This window comes from Pogonomyrmex barbatus, unplaced genomic scaffold (assembly GCF_055798465.1).
Source record: "Pogonomyrmex barbatus isolate J1 unplaced genomic scaffold, ASM5579846v1 scaffold18, whole genome shotgun sequence".
In the NCBI taxonomy this organism is placed as follows: domain Eukaryota; kingdom Metazoa; phylum Arthropoda; class Insecta; order Hymenoptera; family Formicidae; genus Pogonomyrmex; species Pogonomyrmex barbatus.
In genome coordinates this window covers 1,290,849-1,308,739 of record NW_028297114.1, presented here as the reverse complement: position 1 = coordinate 1,308,739, position 17,891 = coordinate 1,290,849, and the positions used below count along the sequence as shown (strand labels likewise).

General features: G+C 34.7%; 4 protein-coding genes across 10 annotated transcripts; 1 reads left to right on the top strand and 3 right to left on the bottom strand.

Moving 5' to 3' along the window:
- Nucleotides 1–194: 194 nt before the first annotated feature.
- Nucleotides 195–3,853, top strand: LOC105423738 (uncharacterized). 2 transcript variants are annotated; one of them, XM_089075295.1, is made up of 5 exons: nucleotides 195–450; nucleotides 558–890; nucleotides 980–1,120; nucleotides 1,230–1,493; nucleotides 1,591–3,853. In XM_089075295.1, the coding sequence occupies exons 2-5, from the start codon at nucleotides 644–646 to the stop codon at nucleotides 1,785–1,787; spliced, it is 849 nt and encodes a 282-aa protein (XP_088931421.1). In that variant the 5' UTR covers nucleotides 195–450; nucleotides 558–643; the 3' UTR covers nucleotides 1,788–3,853. The 2 variants fall into 2 exon arrangements, with proteins under 2 accessions (XP_088931421.1, XP_011631939.1); XM_011633637.3 differs by having other exon boundaries at nucleotides 199–450; nucleotides 980–1,090.
- LOC148936978 (uncharacterized) lies at nucleotides 1,638–6,963 on the bottom strand. Its single transcript, XM_089075193.1, has 4 exons — nucleotides 6,889–6,963; nucleotides 6,495–6,768; nucleotides 5,977–6,203; nucleotides 1,638–4,133 (listed from the first exon to the last, which is right to left on the bottom strand). The coding sequence occupies exons 1-4, from the start codon at nucleotides 6,961–6,963 to the stop codon at nucleotides 3,999–4,001; spliced, it is 711 nt and encodes a 236-aa protein (XP_088931319.1). The 3' UTR covers nucleotides 1,638–3,998.
- Nucleotides 4,170–5,983, bottom strand: LOC105423754 (Radial spoke head protein 1). Its single transcript, XM_089075296.1, has 2 exons — nucleotides 5,706–5,983; nucleotides 4,170–4,837 (listed from the first exon to the last, which is right to left on the bottom strand). Exons 1-2 carry the CDS (start codon nucleotides 5,775–5,777, stop codon nucleotides 4,625–4,627), a joined length of 285 nt encoding a protein of 94 aa, XP_088931422.1. The 5' UTR covers nucleotides 5,778–5,983; the 3' UTR covers nucleotides 4,170–4,624.
- Nucleotides 6,964–7,196: 233 nt separating the features above from the next.
- Nucleotides 7,197–17,420, bottom strand: LOC105423739 (uncharacterized). Of its 6 annotated transcripts, none has more exons than XR_016138865.1 (8): nucleotides 17,194–17,418; nucleotides 16,676–16,917; nucleotides 16,222–16,596; nucleotides 15,943–16,137; nucleotides 15,407–15,619; nucleotides 13,671–13,950; nucleotides 13,376–13,592; nucleotides 7,197–7,507 (listed from the first exon to the last, which is right to left on the bottom strand). XR_016138865.1 is itself a non-coding variant. In XM_011633639.3 (5 exons), exons 1-5 carry the CDS (start codon nucleotides 17,232–17,234, stop codon nucleotides 7,383–7,385), a joined length of 978 nt encoding a protein of 325 aa, XP_011631941.2. In that variant the 5' UTR covers nucleotides 17,235–17,417; the 3' UTR covers nucleotides 7,197–7,382. The 6 variants fall into 6 exon arrangements, 3 of the variants coding, with proteins under 3 accessions (XP_011631941.2, XP_088931419.1, XP_011631940.2); XR_016138863.1 differs by having other exon boundaries at nucleotides 15,407–15,567; XR_016138864.1 differs by lacking the exon at nucleotides 15,407–15,619.
- Between the last annotated feature and the right edge of the window lie 471 nt (nucleotides 17,421–17,891).

The following is a 17,891-nucleotide window of genomic DNA, read 5'->3' as shown; positions in this document are numbered from 1 at the left end:
AAAATATTATATTTTTCTATAGATAAAATAAATGTTGAATAGCAGGAAATCGAAGGAAAAACATCATTAGATTAATGTTCTTTCCGTAAAAATGATATGTCATGTTTTGTTTAAAATAAATTATATCTAACAAAATAAAAATTAAGTGTACGAGTGAAAATTTTTATATTATTTTTTTAACTTTAATGGAATTAATATTTCATATATCGTGCGCGCGTCTAAAGATTGGCTATCGTATATATTTGTTGCGTGATCCTAATTCTCAAACTTTTTATTAGAAAGAGTGAGACTAACAGCAGATGTAGGATCATTCGCGTCTGACGCATTGACGCCGCCGCGGGGTACAGGAAGTAGGGGAACGGAGATTCGCGGGGCAACACGCTGTCTCTCGGAGCTTCTTCTCAAAACGGCACCCCCGGGAACTCACTATTCCTTGCTTAACTTGTAAATGTGAGCAATGATCTCTCGGATACGATGGAACGAGATTCCTCGCAGATTCCAGTTTCCCCTCTCCGAGAAAGAAGGCAAACGACTTCTCTGAACGCAGCAATTTTTAGGTTATAGAGACCAGTGTTCGCCAATGTAAACAGCGACAGGTGACTCGCTGTTTCTCCTCGAATCTCAGTCTGGTAGCGCGGACCTTATGTACTGGAACAGGACGGCGACCGGCGCACGAGAAGAGATGCCGTTGAGCTCGATAAGTCATACCGCGAGTGTTCCCACCGACACAGTGGAGAGTGTCAATCCCGGTACGAGCACGCAGATAACGTCAACCTGCTGCACCCCGCCACCGTCCTATCACAATATCAATTTACCCCTCGGCCATCCTTCCACGCTGACCAACGAACGCGGTGCGCCACCCTCGTACGAAGAGGCGATAGATCCTAATGGTACGTTAAATCCAGCCTTCGATCCGCTCTGTGTATATATTTACATATTTTATGAGTTATGTATATTTATCTTTCTATTTCATTTCCAGCACCGCCACCGTCCTACGATTCTCTATTTGGTCGTATGAGAGAAGCCCGTAAAATATCTAAAGGCATATTCGATTTTTTAAAGAATATTGTTGTTTTGCTCTTAGGCACTAGTAAGTTGACATATCTGTCAAATATTAATGGTAAATAATGGTAAATTAAGATAAGATATCTCAGAGACGGTAGATTAAGATATCTTGGAGATGCTAGATTAAAATATCTTGGGTGTAAATTGTGAAATATATTTTTCAGTTGGGTGTACCATTATTCTTGGAGTGACGATAGTGGTACCAATTTGTATGATGGTAATCGGTGGACTGTATCTTTACGATTGTCCACAGGGTGAATACATTCCCGTATATCTATTGGTAGGCGGTGGATTTGGAGTATTTAAGCAATTATTAACTTTGTCAGCCCGCGTGCGACAACGTCAAGAGGAAAGAGACGAAGAAAGGATCAGACAGTCGCCTACGCAAACTCTGATCAATTGTTTTATGCTAGGATGGTTTATTATTGGTAGCCATATTACTATATGATTTTTAATTGTAGTCTAGAGATTTGCTAAAATTAATTGTATCAGATAATCAACGATTTACAAATCCATTTATTCTAGGTTCTATGTGGGTATATAAAGAATATGAACCAAACTATGATCCAGCCTTGGGAAAGTATTGCAATAAAACGCTATATTTATTCGCCTTTTGGCTAATTACATCGGTCTACATATGTATGGGTATCATAACAGCCGGTCTGTGCAGTATTTCTGTAGCTAGCATCGCATTTCAGAGACCACCATCGGATCTGATGTGAGACAACGTTGTTTAGCCGCTTCGTGTCCACGTCTCCGAAATAACGCGCATCTCCTCCGCATTCGACATAGTCAGGACGGTATTTATTGAAAAAGAAATCCCGTTATGTACACGCTATGGACAATAAGTGTGCGTAATCTGCGTTCGGTTTTCCATCTCGCGGGAGTACTATCGATACCGTCCTTTCTCTTCTCCCTCCCCCCCCCCCCAATCGATAAATACGAACGGCTCGTTCTTATAGACATATTAAGATATTGACGATCAAAGATTGAAACATTAAAAGCTCCAATTTGTATATAATTACGTGCCGTATAAACGGAAGAGAAATCTCATTTTGGGAGCAAAGCGATGAGCCGCTCGTCGAAAGTGGCATGACTTCGTCCGTCATAACGAGTCGCTTCGCTCACAATGGGGCGCAAAAATTTCGTCCACGTTTACGTACCTGAGATGCTTAAACGACTATTTCGAAGAAAATCGTTGGCACGTTAAACGCACACTGAAACACTCGCGTGGGCGTGCGAGTTTCAAGCAAGATCATATGAACGAATTATGATGCGCGAACGAGCGCAGTAGTTATTCGATAATTCGACTTTGTCGCGGGATTTCCGATGCCGTAGGAAAAATCGGTGAATAATACATCGAAGTCAGTGTTGTCTCTCTTAACAAGCCTCTCAACGGAAGAAACGGGAGGCGAGAGGAAGCAGAGTCGCTTCGACCGGATCAAGGGCTGTGTGTACGCGTTACTCGCGGATCTTTTTAAATATGTGCCAAGTGGACGCGAAGTCGCAGACCAAAGTATTTTGCTATCACCGATGTTGCTCGCGCTAGCATCAATGCGCCACACGGATTCTGTAAATTCGTTTAAACTTCTCGTCCAATGGAACTCGCTCCAGGACGGGTAGGGTGCGAACGCGCGACTCACTACGCTTAGCACAGCGGCGTTGATCACGCTTCGATACGACGGTCTAACTCTACGATATAAATTAGTTATCGCATCATTCTCTTGATAACACTTCTTATCTGTGTTAAATATTTTATGGACTTTTTACAGACTTGATTATGGTACGCACTCCGCTTGCTCGTGACTCGTAACTTATTGTTAAAAGACTGCAATCTCTCACGCGACAATTTTATCTATTTATTCGCCCTTTCCTCCGTCCTTTTACGCCTCTATAGATCTCTATTGAACTCCCCATGTCTCTCGATACGATTAGTTTTCTTATGAAGGATAAATCGCGCAAAGCAATCAACTAGAAAAATGCGGACGTATATAGTACGGATATAGATATATGCGTTCCTCTTTGAAACGCATCTTTAACATCTTTAACATCTTCTCTACTTTAACAAAAAATGACAGTAAAAGTGACAGTATTTGTCAGTATTGCTCGAACTTGCTATTTTCAAGGACTCGGCATGCTCTATCGGATCGTGTAATATGACGAGACATCAATGAATTTGTGATCCGATTAAACGATCGTATTATCAAATGTATTACGAATATAACTTAATACTGTTGTTCCTTCCACTTTCATATAACTTTATCAACTTTTCCCGACTGATGTTTAGTCTTCCTCCCTCAGTCCTTGCGTTATACAAAATGTAATTATCTTCAACATAAATTAGGCGTAAGCTTAGGAATAGACATAATAAGTATCGTCGCAGGAACAGGATTAATCGTGATCCTGTGACGTCTTTCACGAACGTGCTTATGTCGCGTAACGATTAACAATAACTGAGCTTGCGCTTTCAATTTCGCATTTAACGTATTAAAAAGATATGTATATAATTCGCGTGTAAGATCACATTACACACGCACACATATATAACATGTATATGTATGCATTAACGTTGCAGCATTCGACACTGCACTAACCGGGGACAGATTGTAAATAATGTACGACTTGAATGTAGAATTATGAATTGTGCGCGAACAACGTATCTTGCATTTATTATATTATAATATAAATTAATTGATTTCCGACGATGTAATAACATTCCTACGTTTTGCATGACGGACACGTACGCACATTCGTTGTTATAATTTCCTAAATAAAGCGCTTAAAAGCAGGCCGATCACTCTTTATTTCGTTTTGCATCACCTGTGTGATCACAAAGTTACATATATAGAATAAGGTGAAGAGTGTGCGTTGAAAGCCATTCTCGTTTAATTGACAGCTTGGAATTATCGTTTTCAGGCATTTTTATCAGGCAATTAAGGACTGTCGATTTGAGGTGACGCTTCCGGATAGGGTTCCTCGTGATAATCTTCCTCTGCGTAATCAGAGTATCCCTCGATCTTTGGCCAGACATCACCCTCATCTTTGTCAATCGAAGATTCCACGAACATCTACGTGAACATGTGACATCGTCAGATTGAAACATTTCAGGATACATTATATTAGGTTTTAATCCTGCCGGATACCGGTGATGTATGCACGTGTCAGGACAACGACAAGCGACGTAAACACGGTTTGAAAAGAAAGACTGCTATTGCCCTGCCCGGATATCGTAATTCTATTAATGATACGGAAGCCCGCAGTCTGGCGACGCGCTAGAAATAGCGACCGGATACTCGCTTGGTCCTTGTTAATACAAAGCGGTCGATTAAAATTCATTTTACCGGAAGAATCGTTTCCGCTTCCGATGACGCAGACAACGTATTAAGGAAATCCTACTCCCCCTATCCCCTACCCCCTAGGAAAAGATAACCGGATATAGATCACGAATTCGCGGTTCCGCTTTCCAATATTAATCCGTTTTCGATGTCGCCTATCCTCCTCGGAATGAGACAAACATGACTGTGTGTTACGTCGTGAACATTGAAACAGTTTGCCTAAATTATGAGTACGATGCAATACTTTTGAAAAATGATATAAAAGTTATAGAGTACACGATTATAATTTTATGAATTACTTCCTCTCGTAACGGTTCTGCTTCTGGCGGTAGCAATTCCGGATTATAAGGTGTGATGCAACGCGCCCGCCACTTTGGTAAAATACCCATCCTTGAAGAAGCCGATTCTTTTAGTTCTAGTTTTTCGTTGTCAGCCTTCTGCATTATTATAATAATTTTATTTAAAAGAGATTACAGTTTTTGTGGAGTTTAAACTTTTTGGAAAACTTTTTGGATAAGAAACAAAAATAATTTCTCGAATGGCAATTTACTTAAAACTTAAAGTTCAAATGAAAAACATAAATGAAAAATTATTTAATGAATTATTCAATGAATAGTGACCATTCTTGTGTACAACATAGTATAAGGATTTCTTCAAATCATTTTTTAAACATATTTTATCAGATACAAGATCTTGCTAAAATAATCTGAGAAATCTTTTTTATCTAAATACACATATGTTATATACATAAACTCTCTTTATTCATTTATTGAATTAATTTTATATCGATTGTATATGACAGTTTTCTTAGGATTTATTCTTGCGATGAATATCACTTCGGTATTCAAATTAACATCCATTCTAAATAATAAGAAGACTCGAGTTCGAATCCTGATCGAGGTGATATTTTTCACAATTCCTGTGAGGAGAAAAAGAGTCAATCGATATCATTAATTTGATTATCGCTTTATTAAAGGAAAAAAATATAATTTGAGCAATTACATCAAGTCTGTTACAAATAACAGATAGATAGTTGGTAGCACAAGCAATTGTGCTTGAATTTATAAAAATAAATAATCAGGTGTCAAAGATCCCTATCGAGTAATATCTGTATTCCATTCCTGTTTAATAATGTGAATTTTTAATTCCAGCTTTGACTAATGCTTTCATGACTGAACAGTAATCGATGCGCAATTAAAAAAGATGGAGTATATATAAAAAAATTCACAAAATATATAGTTAAATAAAAGATCTTGTCAAAATAATCTAAGAAATCTTTATTTAAATTAAAAAGAGAAATTTTACCTCTGTATCTTTAGTGTCTATCAGGCCAGTAAATGTAGGATCTCTCACATGTATATAGTGACCATGCTGCATGCATATATTCTCAAAGGTAAAGCAACCGCGTCCGTACGGCTACATGGTGTAGTAATATAATTCTATCAATTAAATGTATGTTGCTATGTATCTTCGGTCTAGATTTTTATAAACGAGATGCTTTCTTATTTAAGATTCACAATCCACAGATATATTAATGCGGAATCATGGAAATTATTTTTCCGTTTGTATTCCGTACCAAGTTCAATTTCCAGAAACCATGGTAGCGATAGCGCGGGAAGACGAGCTGTCCAGGTCCTTCCATGCAGTCTTTTATCCATGTACCCATAAATTTAATTTCTGTATCAGCATACAGATACGTTCCCATACCGTGGCGAAGGTTGTCTTTCCACGAGCCCTCGTAGATGTCATTATTCGCGTAGTAGTAAGCGCCAAAGCCATTTTTTACGTCGTGTTTCCATTCTCCTGTGGATTAATATTTAACGCCTTATTAAATTCTGTAAATAAAGGATCTTCGCTGACCCTGATCAGAATCAAGTGTCATTAAATTTGATATCATCGAGAATCTCGCAGATTAGTGCGCACTCGCCTCCCTCAAATTCCTGGTACATTCTTAGCTTCTCTAAGATTTCTGACGTGCGATATAAAAATAATTATATAGGTATACATATGGACGTGTCAACATGCCCACGTGTTCGCCACGATGCGACTTCCTCGAGTCTGATTCGGATCCTATTTTTGTACATTCTTCCGTACCTTCGTATCGCGTTCCATCAGGGTACCAAAAGATCCCTTGACCGTATTTCTGTCCGTGTCTCCAGTCGCCGTTATACCGAGCACCGTTTTTGAATACGTAGATACCCTTGCCGTGTCTAAGCCCATTGTGATATTGGCCAACGTATATATCGCCGTTCGGTAATAAAGCCTTTCCGTCACCATGCCTCTCGCCTTTCTCATTTCTCTCACCCTCATACAACTGAGATCGTTTGCGGAGAAATCCACGCGAACAGCAATATCGTTCAACAATGTTTTAGTATATCGGATGTATTAGCGTATAATTATTGCGTAATGCTAACGTAATTTCTTATTATTATACAACTTCTAAAGAGAGAGAATCAATATAATGATTCTCTTTAATTGTTTATGTTACCCCGAGTGAAATTTCGGTTTCTCCGTCTTCACTCAGTTGCTGGTCTGCTGATGATTTTTCCATTCTATTTTCCATTCTTTCTATTTTGTCATTTACCTGACATAGCTTAATCAGCCCAAATCTCGATCGTTTGTGCTAGTCGATTCTATTCTTCACCGATTGTCCTTTGTCAGTTTACATGATGTATAATATATGTTGAATAACTTGTGCATAAAGAATTCGGCATTTTGGCACGGGAACATCACGTGTCTTAAAAGAAAATATGTCCTATACTATGAAAAAAATATCAAGAAATAAAACCCAAAATATATAACAAATTTGTAATTACAATGTTTATTGGTGTTAATTCTTGCGAAATAATCGGTGATGAAATTGAATATCATCACTATGATTCACAACGATTCGTCTGGTACGTTTCTCTCTTCTCACATTATCAAAACAATTGTTAATTTGTAATTTTGTTGATGAACAGGATTATAACGATGAGAATTTCATCATCGACCAGTAAGCAAGCCGATCAACGTTTGCTTCTCCTTTTCTTTCTTGCGCACTGTCTCTAGATTTCTTTGTTTCCAGGAACTCTTCCGAAGTTTTATAGGACGCGATCCCACGTATCGACCTGAAACAAATCAATTAATATTTCAAGATTTCTTCGCATATTCAAAATCAAATTTCTTTCATCAAATTAATATTAATATTAAGAATCAAAATAATCTAAAACAATTAAAATAATTAAGGAGACAATCTTAATTATGGATCAAGTTCTAATTCTATTTCTCCGAAATTCACGATCAATTTATTGAAAGCATAATAATTTCTTTGAAATTACATTTGCTGCTTACATTGGAATTATTTTTTAAATGTTTGATCGACAAATTGATAGAAATTGATAGAAATTGATAGAAATAAATACAAATCATTTCAACCTTAAATAATCTATATTGGAACCGTCATCAAATAAAGTCACTTGTGCGCAATTAAATCTTTATATTTCGTCTAAAACAGAACAACTGATATATCGCATATTAAATAAATCAGTAATACTAAATCATATATTTGACAAGCAAAAATTTTATTTTTGCAACTGCTATTCGTGGCGCAACGACAATACCGGAAATCCGAGCTTAGTGACTTGGCGACAACAGGTGAGAAAAGATACGCTTTCTCATCCGAGCTTATACAAAGTTATGCTATATAAGTATGTATTCTAGAAAGAGAAGAACGGAGATAGAAATCAATCCTTTGCAAAGTAGATAAGATATATCATCCATTCCTTCTCGCATTCATGATTTCAAAAATTATGAATTCGACGACAACGTTTTTTACTAAACTCACAAAATTTACAATATTTATAAAATTCACGCAACTTCAAATAATTTACGAGGAATTTAAATAATTGAAATTGTCAACCAGAATGACCGTAATTTTTCTTTTTATGTCCGCCTTCTTAATTCAACGAGTGAAGAATGATAGTTCGTGTTAAAGACCATTCAAAATTACTGTTTCCCAGCGTCGCGTTTCCTTCTCACTTTTCAGCTGTCGTATTATAGAGTGTTACGGTTCAACGATTATAAAGGGAAACGCGACGAGTTTTTTCTTGTAGATCAAAGAATCTGAGAGCATTTTGGAGTTGCGGCCCGAAAAAGCAACAGAGCCCTTTCGTAACGCCTCCACTGTCGTCCATCGTCGCACAAAGTCACTTGTCCATTGTACATAATATTTTACGACCGCGCTGGTATCTAGCTACTCTGTGCCTCTTTTATGCAAACATCAACGAGAATTAAATGCTACGAAGTGGTGGAAAGAAAGCCGGCCGTTTGTGACTCGTGATAACTTTTGTATTTGCAGTTGTATCGAAATCCCGAGAACGCAAAGCGTTCAAGATAATATTTGCGGGTCCAAAAATATCCTTTCGGATAGCCAGGCATCAATGAGAAATTCCGCCAAAGAGAACACGTTACGTCTGAAGGGGCTCACGACCTCGGCTCTCTCTCACTCTTTCTCTTTCTCTCTTGCGCACGCTCGCTCCCGATCGCAATGATCTCGATCCCGATCCCGATCGCCCACGCGGCGAATTCTTTGCCATTCCCGTGACTTCTAGAGACGAGAGACGAGCGGGTCCCCATTCAATCACGCTTTAAACGAACCATAGGACACGAATATAGTATGAATAAATATCCACGAGCAAAAAAAATTTTTATTTATCTTTCATCCTAATAACGATCGTGCTCGTGCGCACGTGGATTTCTAAAAAAAAAAAAAAAAATTGGATGCTACACGTGGCATGAAAATCGTTCCTCGAAATTCACGCGGCTGCGTTGTAATTCGAGAATGTGAAATGTGCTATCATCGCTTTTTTTTTTACATATGACATTTAAATGTTAACTTCTTGGAATTGTTTTTATCCGAGTTACATAGTATTCAAAAAAATATTGCGAAAAAATTAAAGTATTGCGAAAAAAATATTCGTTTACAATTAAAGGCGAAAAACGGAAGCATTTAAAGATCCGAAAGTAGAATTTATTTGAGTCGAAATTATCGTTACACTCGAGAGGAGAACATGGATCAGTTGTGTAAGTTTAATCATCATATTGCGAGGTTGCACTGCGAGCCATTCAGTAATCTTAGGCTCTGCGAGTACCTCAAGCAACCGTCATATATCCATTCTATTACATCATATCCAGAACTCCATCTTGTATAAATAAATATATATTAAAGATGTACTTAAACAGAAATGAGCAATAAAAGTGTTTCTAGGCTGAATCTTAAATAATAAGCTTACTATATAAATTCAATATTTATTTTTGGCAAAGAGCATATGTGTAATCTTTTAAGAATTATAAATTAAAATATCAAAATGTAAAAAGAACATTTTTTTCTATTTATTTATTTTCATCAAAGTATTTTCAGCTATGTATTTATTTTTTTATGGACTTATAGTAGATATAACTTCAAAGCCGGAGTTGTATCTTCTCCCTAATAAATCCATTTCCAATGATATTATTATACCGATTAAATCCCCCAAGAAATTTATTTTCACATATTACATTCACATATTTTATTTTTTTATGGACTTATAGTGGATATAATATCAAAGCTGGAGTTATATCTCCTCTGTAATAAATCAATTTCTAATGATTTCATTGTACCGATTAAAATCCCCCGAGGAATTTATTTTCACATATTATATAACATGCATGCGATCGAACGAATTTTCAATCTGGCGTCGTGTTCACTCACTCGTTTATTCAAACTACTTGTTGCGTCCGCCCAGTTTCGCGTGACACCCCTTCTTGCTAGAAATTCTCTCTCTCTCTCTCTCTCTCTCTCTCTCTCTCTCTCTAGCTCTTTCTCTCCCGCCTAGTCATAGCAACATTTCTTTTCATTTTTTCCCTTTGTTATTATTTTCCTTTTTTTCTTTTTTTTTCAATAACATAACGTAATATAAAGCTTGAACAAAAATTAAAAAGAAAGATGAGACTTCGGAAATTTATCAATGCGAATTTATACTTGTAATTACATTCGCCAACATTCTCGAAACAAGAGACCTCAATTGCTTTTGCGATTATACGATGAAGGAACGCGTTTTATGTTGCGCGACAAATCTTTCCACAAAATCCCACGTATCGACTCGCTCGCTACTTCAGAAATTTCAGCAAATTTCCGTGCATTCGTACCTTCATCACCGTATGAGTCACCGATCTTTCGTACGCGGGCGCTTATTTTATTGTACATTAGAGACGTCGAGGATTGAGCATACAGCTCGACAAATAACTATAAATAATGCCATTTTATAACGTTCCTTGCATATTCGGCGGATCGCCTTTCATCTCCGAGTCCGAAATATTTTAATAATCGGATGCAATCCGAAGGAATCGCGCTCTACGTAGGCGACGTCCACGAAGTACTCGACTCATGCTTAGTTTTGCGTTACCTTGTTACCGTCATTGGATTTGATTATCAATTGTTCTTTATTGTTTTGTGAAGTACGTGCGTTTCAAATGGAATAGATTTATTCTCATTTATGAACACGTTTTCTCATAGTAAATGGTTAGTGCATATTAATAAAGTCAAATTTGTTATGTTGTAACTTACAATTGTTGTTGATTACATTAAAATGGCATTAGAGCTAATTAAAATCCTGGAAATTTTAATTTGTTCCTCTACAGAATTAGATATATGCAATAGCATTTTAAAATGTAGATGATATTTCACATGCGTTTGTAAAAAAATCATAAGATCAATGATCAAAATGTATAAAAAATATTTCTGTACCTAATTTGTGACTCTTTCCAATTATGTTTACCCTACCCCCCCTGGAGAAACCTGCCTAAGATGAAAAGAAATGTCAATAGCCGAAACTGATGATAATGATGATGATCATGAGAAATAGTAGCGATAAGCAGAGAAAAAAAAAACAGGAGAGATAGCGGATAACTTTATCGTACAGCCTATTCCGAGATTTTCGATTGGCTGTCGCCAAAGAGAGTGGGGTATTATGAGAATTCGTAGTAGGAGGTAGGGGTTGTTGAATGAGTAGCGGAGATCGCTCAGCCTCCTGACGCATTTGGTCGCATCCACCCCAACGGTTAGCCGGTAAACCATATAGCCGTACGGTTCCGCATCCGAGCCGTGAGTCCGCCGAATTCGAATTTGCTCCGAAAGTGTATGGCTGAGGAAGTGGAAGCGCAAATCGAACGAACGAACGAACGATAGATCGGCGTATTCCGAAGGTACGTCCTCTTTCCGTGATCAAGAAATCAACAATTTTCTTAATCTGCCTAAGAAGTTATATAAAGCGAAGGAACGTTCTTGTAAAAACTTTCCTGTAACATCATGATATCAACTTGACAGATTTTACCGCGGATATTGTGTACTGATTTTATAAATTATTACAATTTTATTGTTGAATTTCTACGGAATTTCCATGTTATTGTGATAGAAGTATCTATGTAGAGTAATATCATAATAAAATAAGAGAAATATTAAGAGAAAAAATAATTAGATTATTATATAGTGAAATTAATTTAAAATAAATAGTTTAAAAAATCTGATCAAAATTTGATTTCTTAATTTCTTGCTAGAAAGTACATAATAAATTTATCATATTTATTATATATTTATATAATCATAGTACAGAAATATATTCACTGTGTAAATATATAAATATATAAATTATATAAATTATTTAACTTTATTTGAAGATTTTAAAATCAAATATATTATAGCGTTTTACTTTCGTATATATCTACTATATGTATAAATTTTGTGTATAGTTTTTAGAATAATTAATATAAGAGTTATTTTACTTGTTAATTTCGCTCTAAATATAAAAAATAGTTATTTATACAGAATTCATTTAGTTATACAAAATTTATTGTCTGTTTGATATATTGTTAAATATAATTATCAATTTCATAAAAATTTATTATTTAACTCTCGAGTTACAAAAAAATAAAAATGTGATAAAACATTTTTGTACCAGAGACTTTGTAGAATTTTTTTGTAAACAATTTAACTATAAAAACATGCAACTACATATAAAAATATATCCAATTTTTATAAATTTGCTTTATAATATTATAATAAATTATAATAAATTATAATTATGTCTGTCAAGTGTCACATTTAAGTTGTATTTTTTTTTACAGACTTTCTTTTATAGACACCTTCTGATATGCCCAATCATAAATCTAATTTATATTTAAAATAACATATAATTTGACCTTACAAACTTTGTGTCTCCTTTTTGATGAAAAAAGCAAACATAACTTCATACTTATTTATATCTTCTTTCATTTCTCCATCATACTTCTCTTCTTCAATTCACAACCAATTCATATTATTCGACAAGCATTTAATTTTTTTTTTTACGTTCTATCATAGATAATAAAGTTCAGAAAAAACCTACAAAAAAATTTTTGTTAATAACAATTTAAATTATTTTTTACGTATTGATTTTTACGGTATCTTCCTACATCCGTATAATTCTACTAAAATTCCGAAATTCTATTACTATTTTTATTCTGCTACTATCATTACTATTTTTATTCTTAAAATTCTGATGCCAGCAATGCCGCTTTTGCTAAGGTAATTCGTGTAATGAAATTTTATGGGCAATTAATGGCATATATTACCATGAATGTGAATTTACAAATAATTTAAGCTAAACAGCTTCTTTGCAATAAAAAAGAATACACAATAAGAAAACATCAAAAACCATATGCAAGAAAAATTTCAAAAAGATTAGTACCAATAAACTTCTTTCACAAATTACTCTTTAATTCCTATTCTTTGCTTTTAAGTATAATTTGAAGGAATCCCCAAACAAATTTTTAAATATTGAGCAACAAACACATAGAAAAGCAGAGCAATGGAAAAATAAAAGAAAATATAAGTTAATAGAAGATACATTATTTTTGTTTTTTTTATTAAAAAAGGTAGTAAAGTTTTCTATTTCAAATATATTTTACTATGCGTCATGTACCTCATTATGGTCGCATATTCTCATTGTTGTCAGAAAAATATCAGTTACACATTCGCGATTCCGGATGTCCCACGGTATTCCTCGATTCTTTTACTCCGCCTAGATGTAACGTTGAAGAATAACGTCTTTCTCCTCCACACCGCACATTTACTTATCGTCACGCTGTGTCGCACGGGTGCACGAGTATATGTGTGCTATACGAGTATATACCGTGGTGCTAAAATTAGGAGGAATGTTATATAAATAGTATCAACCGTTGCAGAAATTTCGTGGGAGAAGAACGTAAACAGCATACCCGCCTGTCGACAAGATCACCATCGTGGTGATGATTAACATTCGTCGAGTCGAGTAACAAACGAGCCTGCGGGGTGCATCGAGCACGCGTGATAGTAAAAGACTTTCTTGCACGTTCAACATTTCTCGGCATTATTTCTATCCAAGCAAACATTCGTCCCGAAAACGAATCCTTATGGACGATGTTACGATACACCGCTAAAATTATGCCGAACATTCACGGGGGCGTTTCTTCACGAGGTGTTTGTCATCCATTTTTCAGAATGTTGAAAACAAAATATCTGGAGAGAGAAAGAGAGAGAGAGAGCGAACGGCCTACAATGAGTTATTTCGGAAGCGAATAGAAAGAATTTTTATACAAATAGATATATATAAATAAACTCGAATCGATCTATTTTAATGAGACCTCACTAAATAATTTATTTTCAAACAATACAGTTAAATGCGAGAATATAAATTTATTTATCGAATTTTCATGTAATCGATTTTATAAGTTTATGTATTTAAGTTTTGTATTTATAAGATTTAAATGTATAATATTTAATATATAGGGTAAGAGCATCAGAAGTAGATCAAGCAACAATTCTAAATCATTCAATAAAATATTAAATGATTTTAAAAAATTAGTAAAAAAATGTTATTTCAGAGAAAAGTCATTATAATTTTAATAAATTGTAAAAAATATTTAAAAAAATTTATGCACATATGTCCTAATTATCATCACTTTGATGACTTACTAAACTCAAATGTTTTATTTTCTTTTTTAGAAAGAAAACGAGGCTGTGCAAACGACGTTTTGTTAGCAGTAATATTACGACGATACTGAAAATTAATCTGACGAGGCGCCTACATTTTACGGATAAAAAATTAGGATGAAGGCTCTTTCTAGAATGCTCCTAGTATTGATATTGAATATATTGTGGGCAATGACTGGTTATACAGCACCGTTATTAGATGCAAAGAATACTTGGAATCGAAATATTTTTGCACCTGTGATCAAGACAACATGCTCTTCCAATGGGCAATGCTGGGGATGGTTACCGATGTCAGAAATATATGATAACAACATACCCAAGGAAGACAGCGATCCTATAAGGTACATTTATATATGACATAATTTATTTCTTATTTATTTCTTACCTCCTAATCTTTCCTAATCTTGAATTCTTAATTCTTCTAATCCTACTCTTTCTTTTTCACTTCTAATTTTAACTTGCATATCATCTTTAACATGTAAAGTGAATGGATATATTAATGTTTATATCATCTAAATAAAGTGAGTATTATATATTTTTAAGAATTGATAACTTAAATCTCTAAAAATTCTTAAAAATACTTTTCTCCCCAAATACCAGTCTTAATATTATATCGTATAATTAATTATTGAGTATTTTCTCCCCAAATACCAGATTGCAATCTCGACGTCATATTACGAACCCGGCATCCGATTTCATGTTGAGATCGCGGAAAAATAATATATTAGAAGAATCGGGACGGGAAATTCGAGCGTCTCTAAGTAACAAACAGATGCCTATTAGAATCACGAAGAAGGATGTGTTCAAATCCCGTAGTTGGGGTGCCGGCGGTATGCCCTTTTCCGTTCTATACATGAATCCACATGGCTCGCGATCGAATCACGCGGTCGCGACATCAAGTAAGTGTTGCATTAATATAGTATTAATGGAAACGATTTTCTAAAACATTTACAAAAAGTAATAAATATATATGTATATTTACAGCAGCATCTCAACGACAGGACTCGAGTGTGACGACCGAGAGTTCAACATTCACAGAACATTCTAATTCACGCATCGGTTCACGAAATGGCCAGCCTACTGTACCACCAAGAAAACAATATTGGACCATACCTCAGTTGTTTATATCGTATGGTTGGGGCCCTTTCGGAAAATAAAGACAAGTGGCGATGACATGCTCAATATGACATGCTCGCTATGAAAGAAAATGAGACGAAAAGTGAGAGAGAAAGAGATTAATTAATCTTCGTAATAATTAATATTGTAATAAATAATTACAAGTATCAATTTTTGTTGCAACTGTAATTAATTCATTCTAAGACTGCAATTTGCATCTCTTTCTCTGTGCCATATTTTCTTTATTATGTAATATTGCGTAAATAAATTTTTTATCTAAATATATCGCATCCATTCAAATGTCAAATAGCGTTTAAAAATTATAGAGGATATCTATGTTATAATCGAAAAAAATTTTATCCAATATACATATATAATATAAAAAAATAAAATTTGGCTCACCATTCATTTCCTTCATTGCCTTGATGAAATCTTGTGGATCCTTAAAGGATACAAATCCAAAACCTTTGGTTTTATTTGTACGTTTGTCTCTGACCACCTTCGCTTTTTGAAAACTGGGATATTTTCCAAATACTCTTACTAACATTTCGTCAGTGACATCGTTTCCAAGATCTCCGCAAAATATTCTGAAATCATCTGCACAATATAAAAAGTATTATTATATCTTTGTTATATATGAGACTTAAATAATTTGATTAGTTAAACTTATTAGTTACCAACCTTCGTCCCATTCTAACAATGAAGGATCTTCCCACGTTTGTCCACCGGCTGTTCTTATAATCTTCTTATTTTTCTTTCCTTTACCTTTGGGATGACTCTCCTCTGCACTAGCATTAGCCATAATGGAACTTGCTTTTCCTTGACTAATAGCTAGTTCAGCCGCTGTGCTGACACCCTTAACTTTTGGTTTTTTTTTACCTTCGTCTTCAGGAATTTTTGTGTTGATAATCTGTTCGATAATTTCTGGATGAATCATTGGCGCCGATGAAGAATCGTATGTTTTTGGTGTTGCACTTAAACATGGATCCACTATATTTGACATATATGGATTGCTTATTTGTGCGGGCGACGAATATGTTGTGATAGGAACTGTACCTATAATAATTACCATTAGATTTGTAAACTTTGCTGAATTATTTTTAAGTATAATATATTGAGTATATACAAATCTCACCTTGTCGAGCTACTTGCTGAGGAATCAGCATTGGTGGTGGTGGAGGAGGAGGAGGAGGTGGCGGTGGTGGTGCAAAGCCAATCATCGGAGGAAACGCTAGTGTCGCTGCCGCAGCTGCTGCAACTACTGGGGTAGGAAGTTCATGTTGCTCTAATTGCCTAGCAACCTGATTGTATGTATTTGCACCGATTACTGGTCTTACAATTGGTGTTACAAGCTGTCCTCCAATTTCAGCTTCAAATCTAAAATATACATTTGTTGAATCAATGACTTAGGAAGATTAGAAAAAGAAAATAACAATAAAATTTTGTATCTTTTGCCAAAAAATAACACTATTTCATTTTCCACAATGTTGTAATTCAATTCATTACTTTATAGTAGAAGTAACATACATGCAAAGATACATTCAAAATATATAAAAATAAAAGAATGAGCTGTAATACTAATAATAAGAAAGAAAATAAAGGTTAATCTAGAAAATTCTAGAAAATAAAGGTTAATCGAGTCGAGCGTTATACCTGTTCATCTCATCTTCCATTTGTCGAAGTTTGTCGTCCATATCTGCAAGCTAGTCGTTTGCCAAATTGCTATAATACGCACGTGCGTTTATCTGAATACAGTTCACAATAAATAGAATAAATTAATTTTCTTTTATAAAAGATGAGAAATTCTCACAGTTACTCCAACGCTCGAGTAACATAATCTAACCTAAGCTGCAGTCTTGCTACAGTCCAGTTTTACACTATAATGTTTCCAAGTTTGATTGACCAATAGGATGAAGAATTCTGATTGACCAATTGAAGAATGCTTGAAGTATTTAACGAGCATTTGGACAAATTTTCATAACTATCAAATGAGTTTTGGAAATAATCATAATTTTTAATTGTTTACATAAATTACTTACGTTTATATTAATATACTTAAATTAAATAAATTCATGATTTTTTTATCATATAAATACTTTATAATAAGTATATAGTACGCATTTATAATACTATACAAAGTTATAATTTTTTCCACAATTACATTATTAAAATATTATCAAATTATAAATATATATGTTTAAGAGGAACATTAGGATAATATTAAAATATTATATAGTTATTCGTTTAAATTTTAATAGCTACGTAATTTCTATAAGGATGCAGTCCACTTGGTGCGGTCCGCTTGGTGCTACAAATGCTTCGAAACTTTTGTAACGCTAAATGGACCGTAG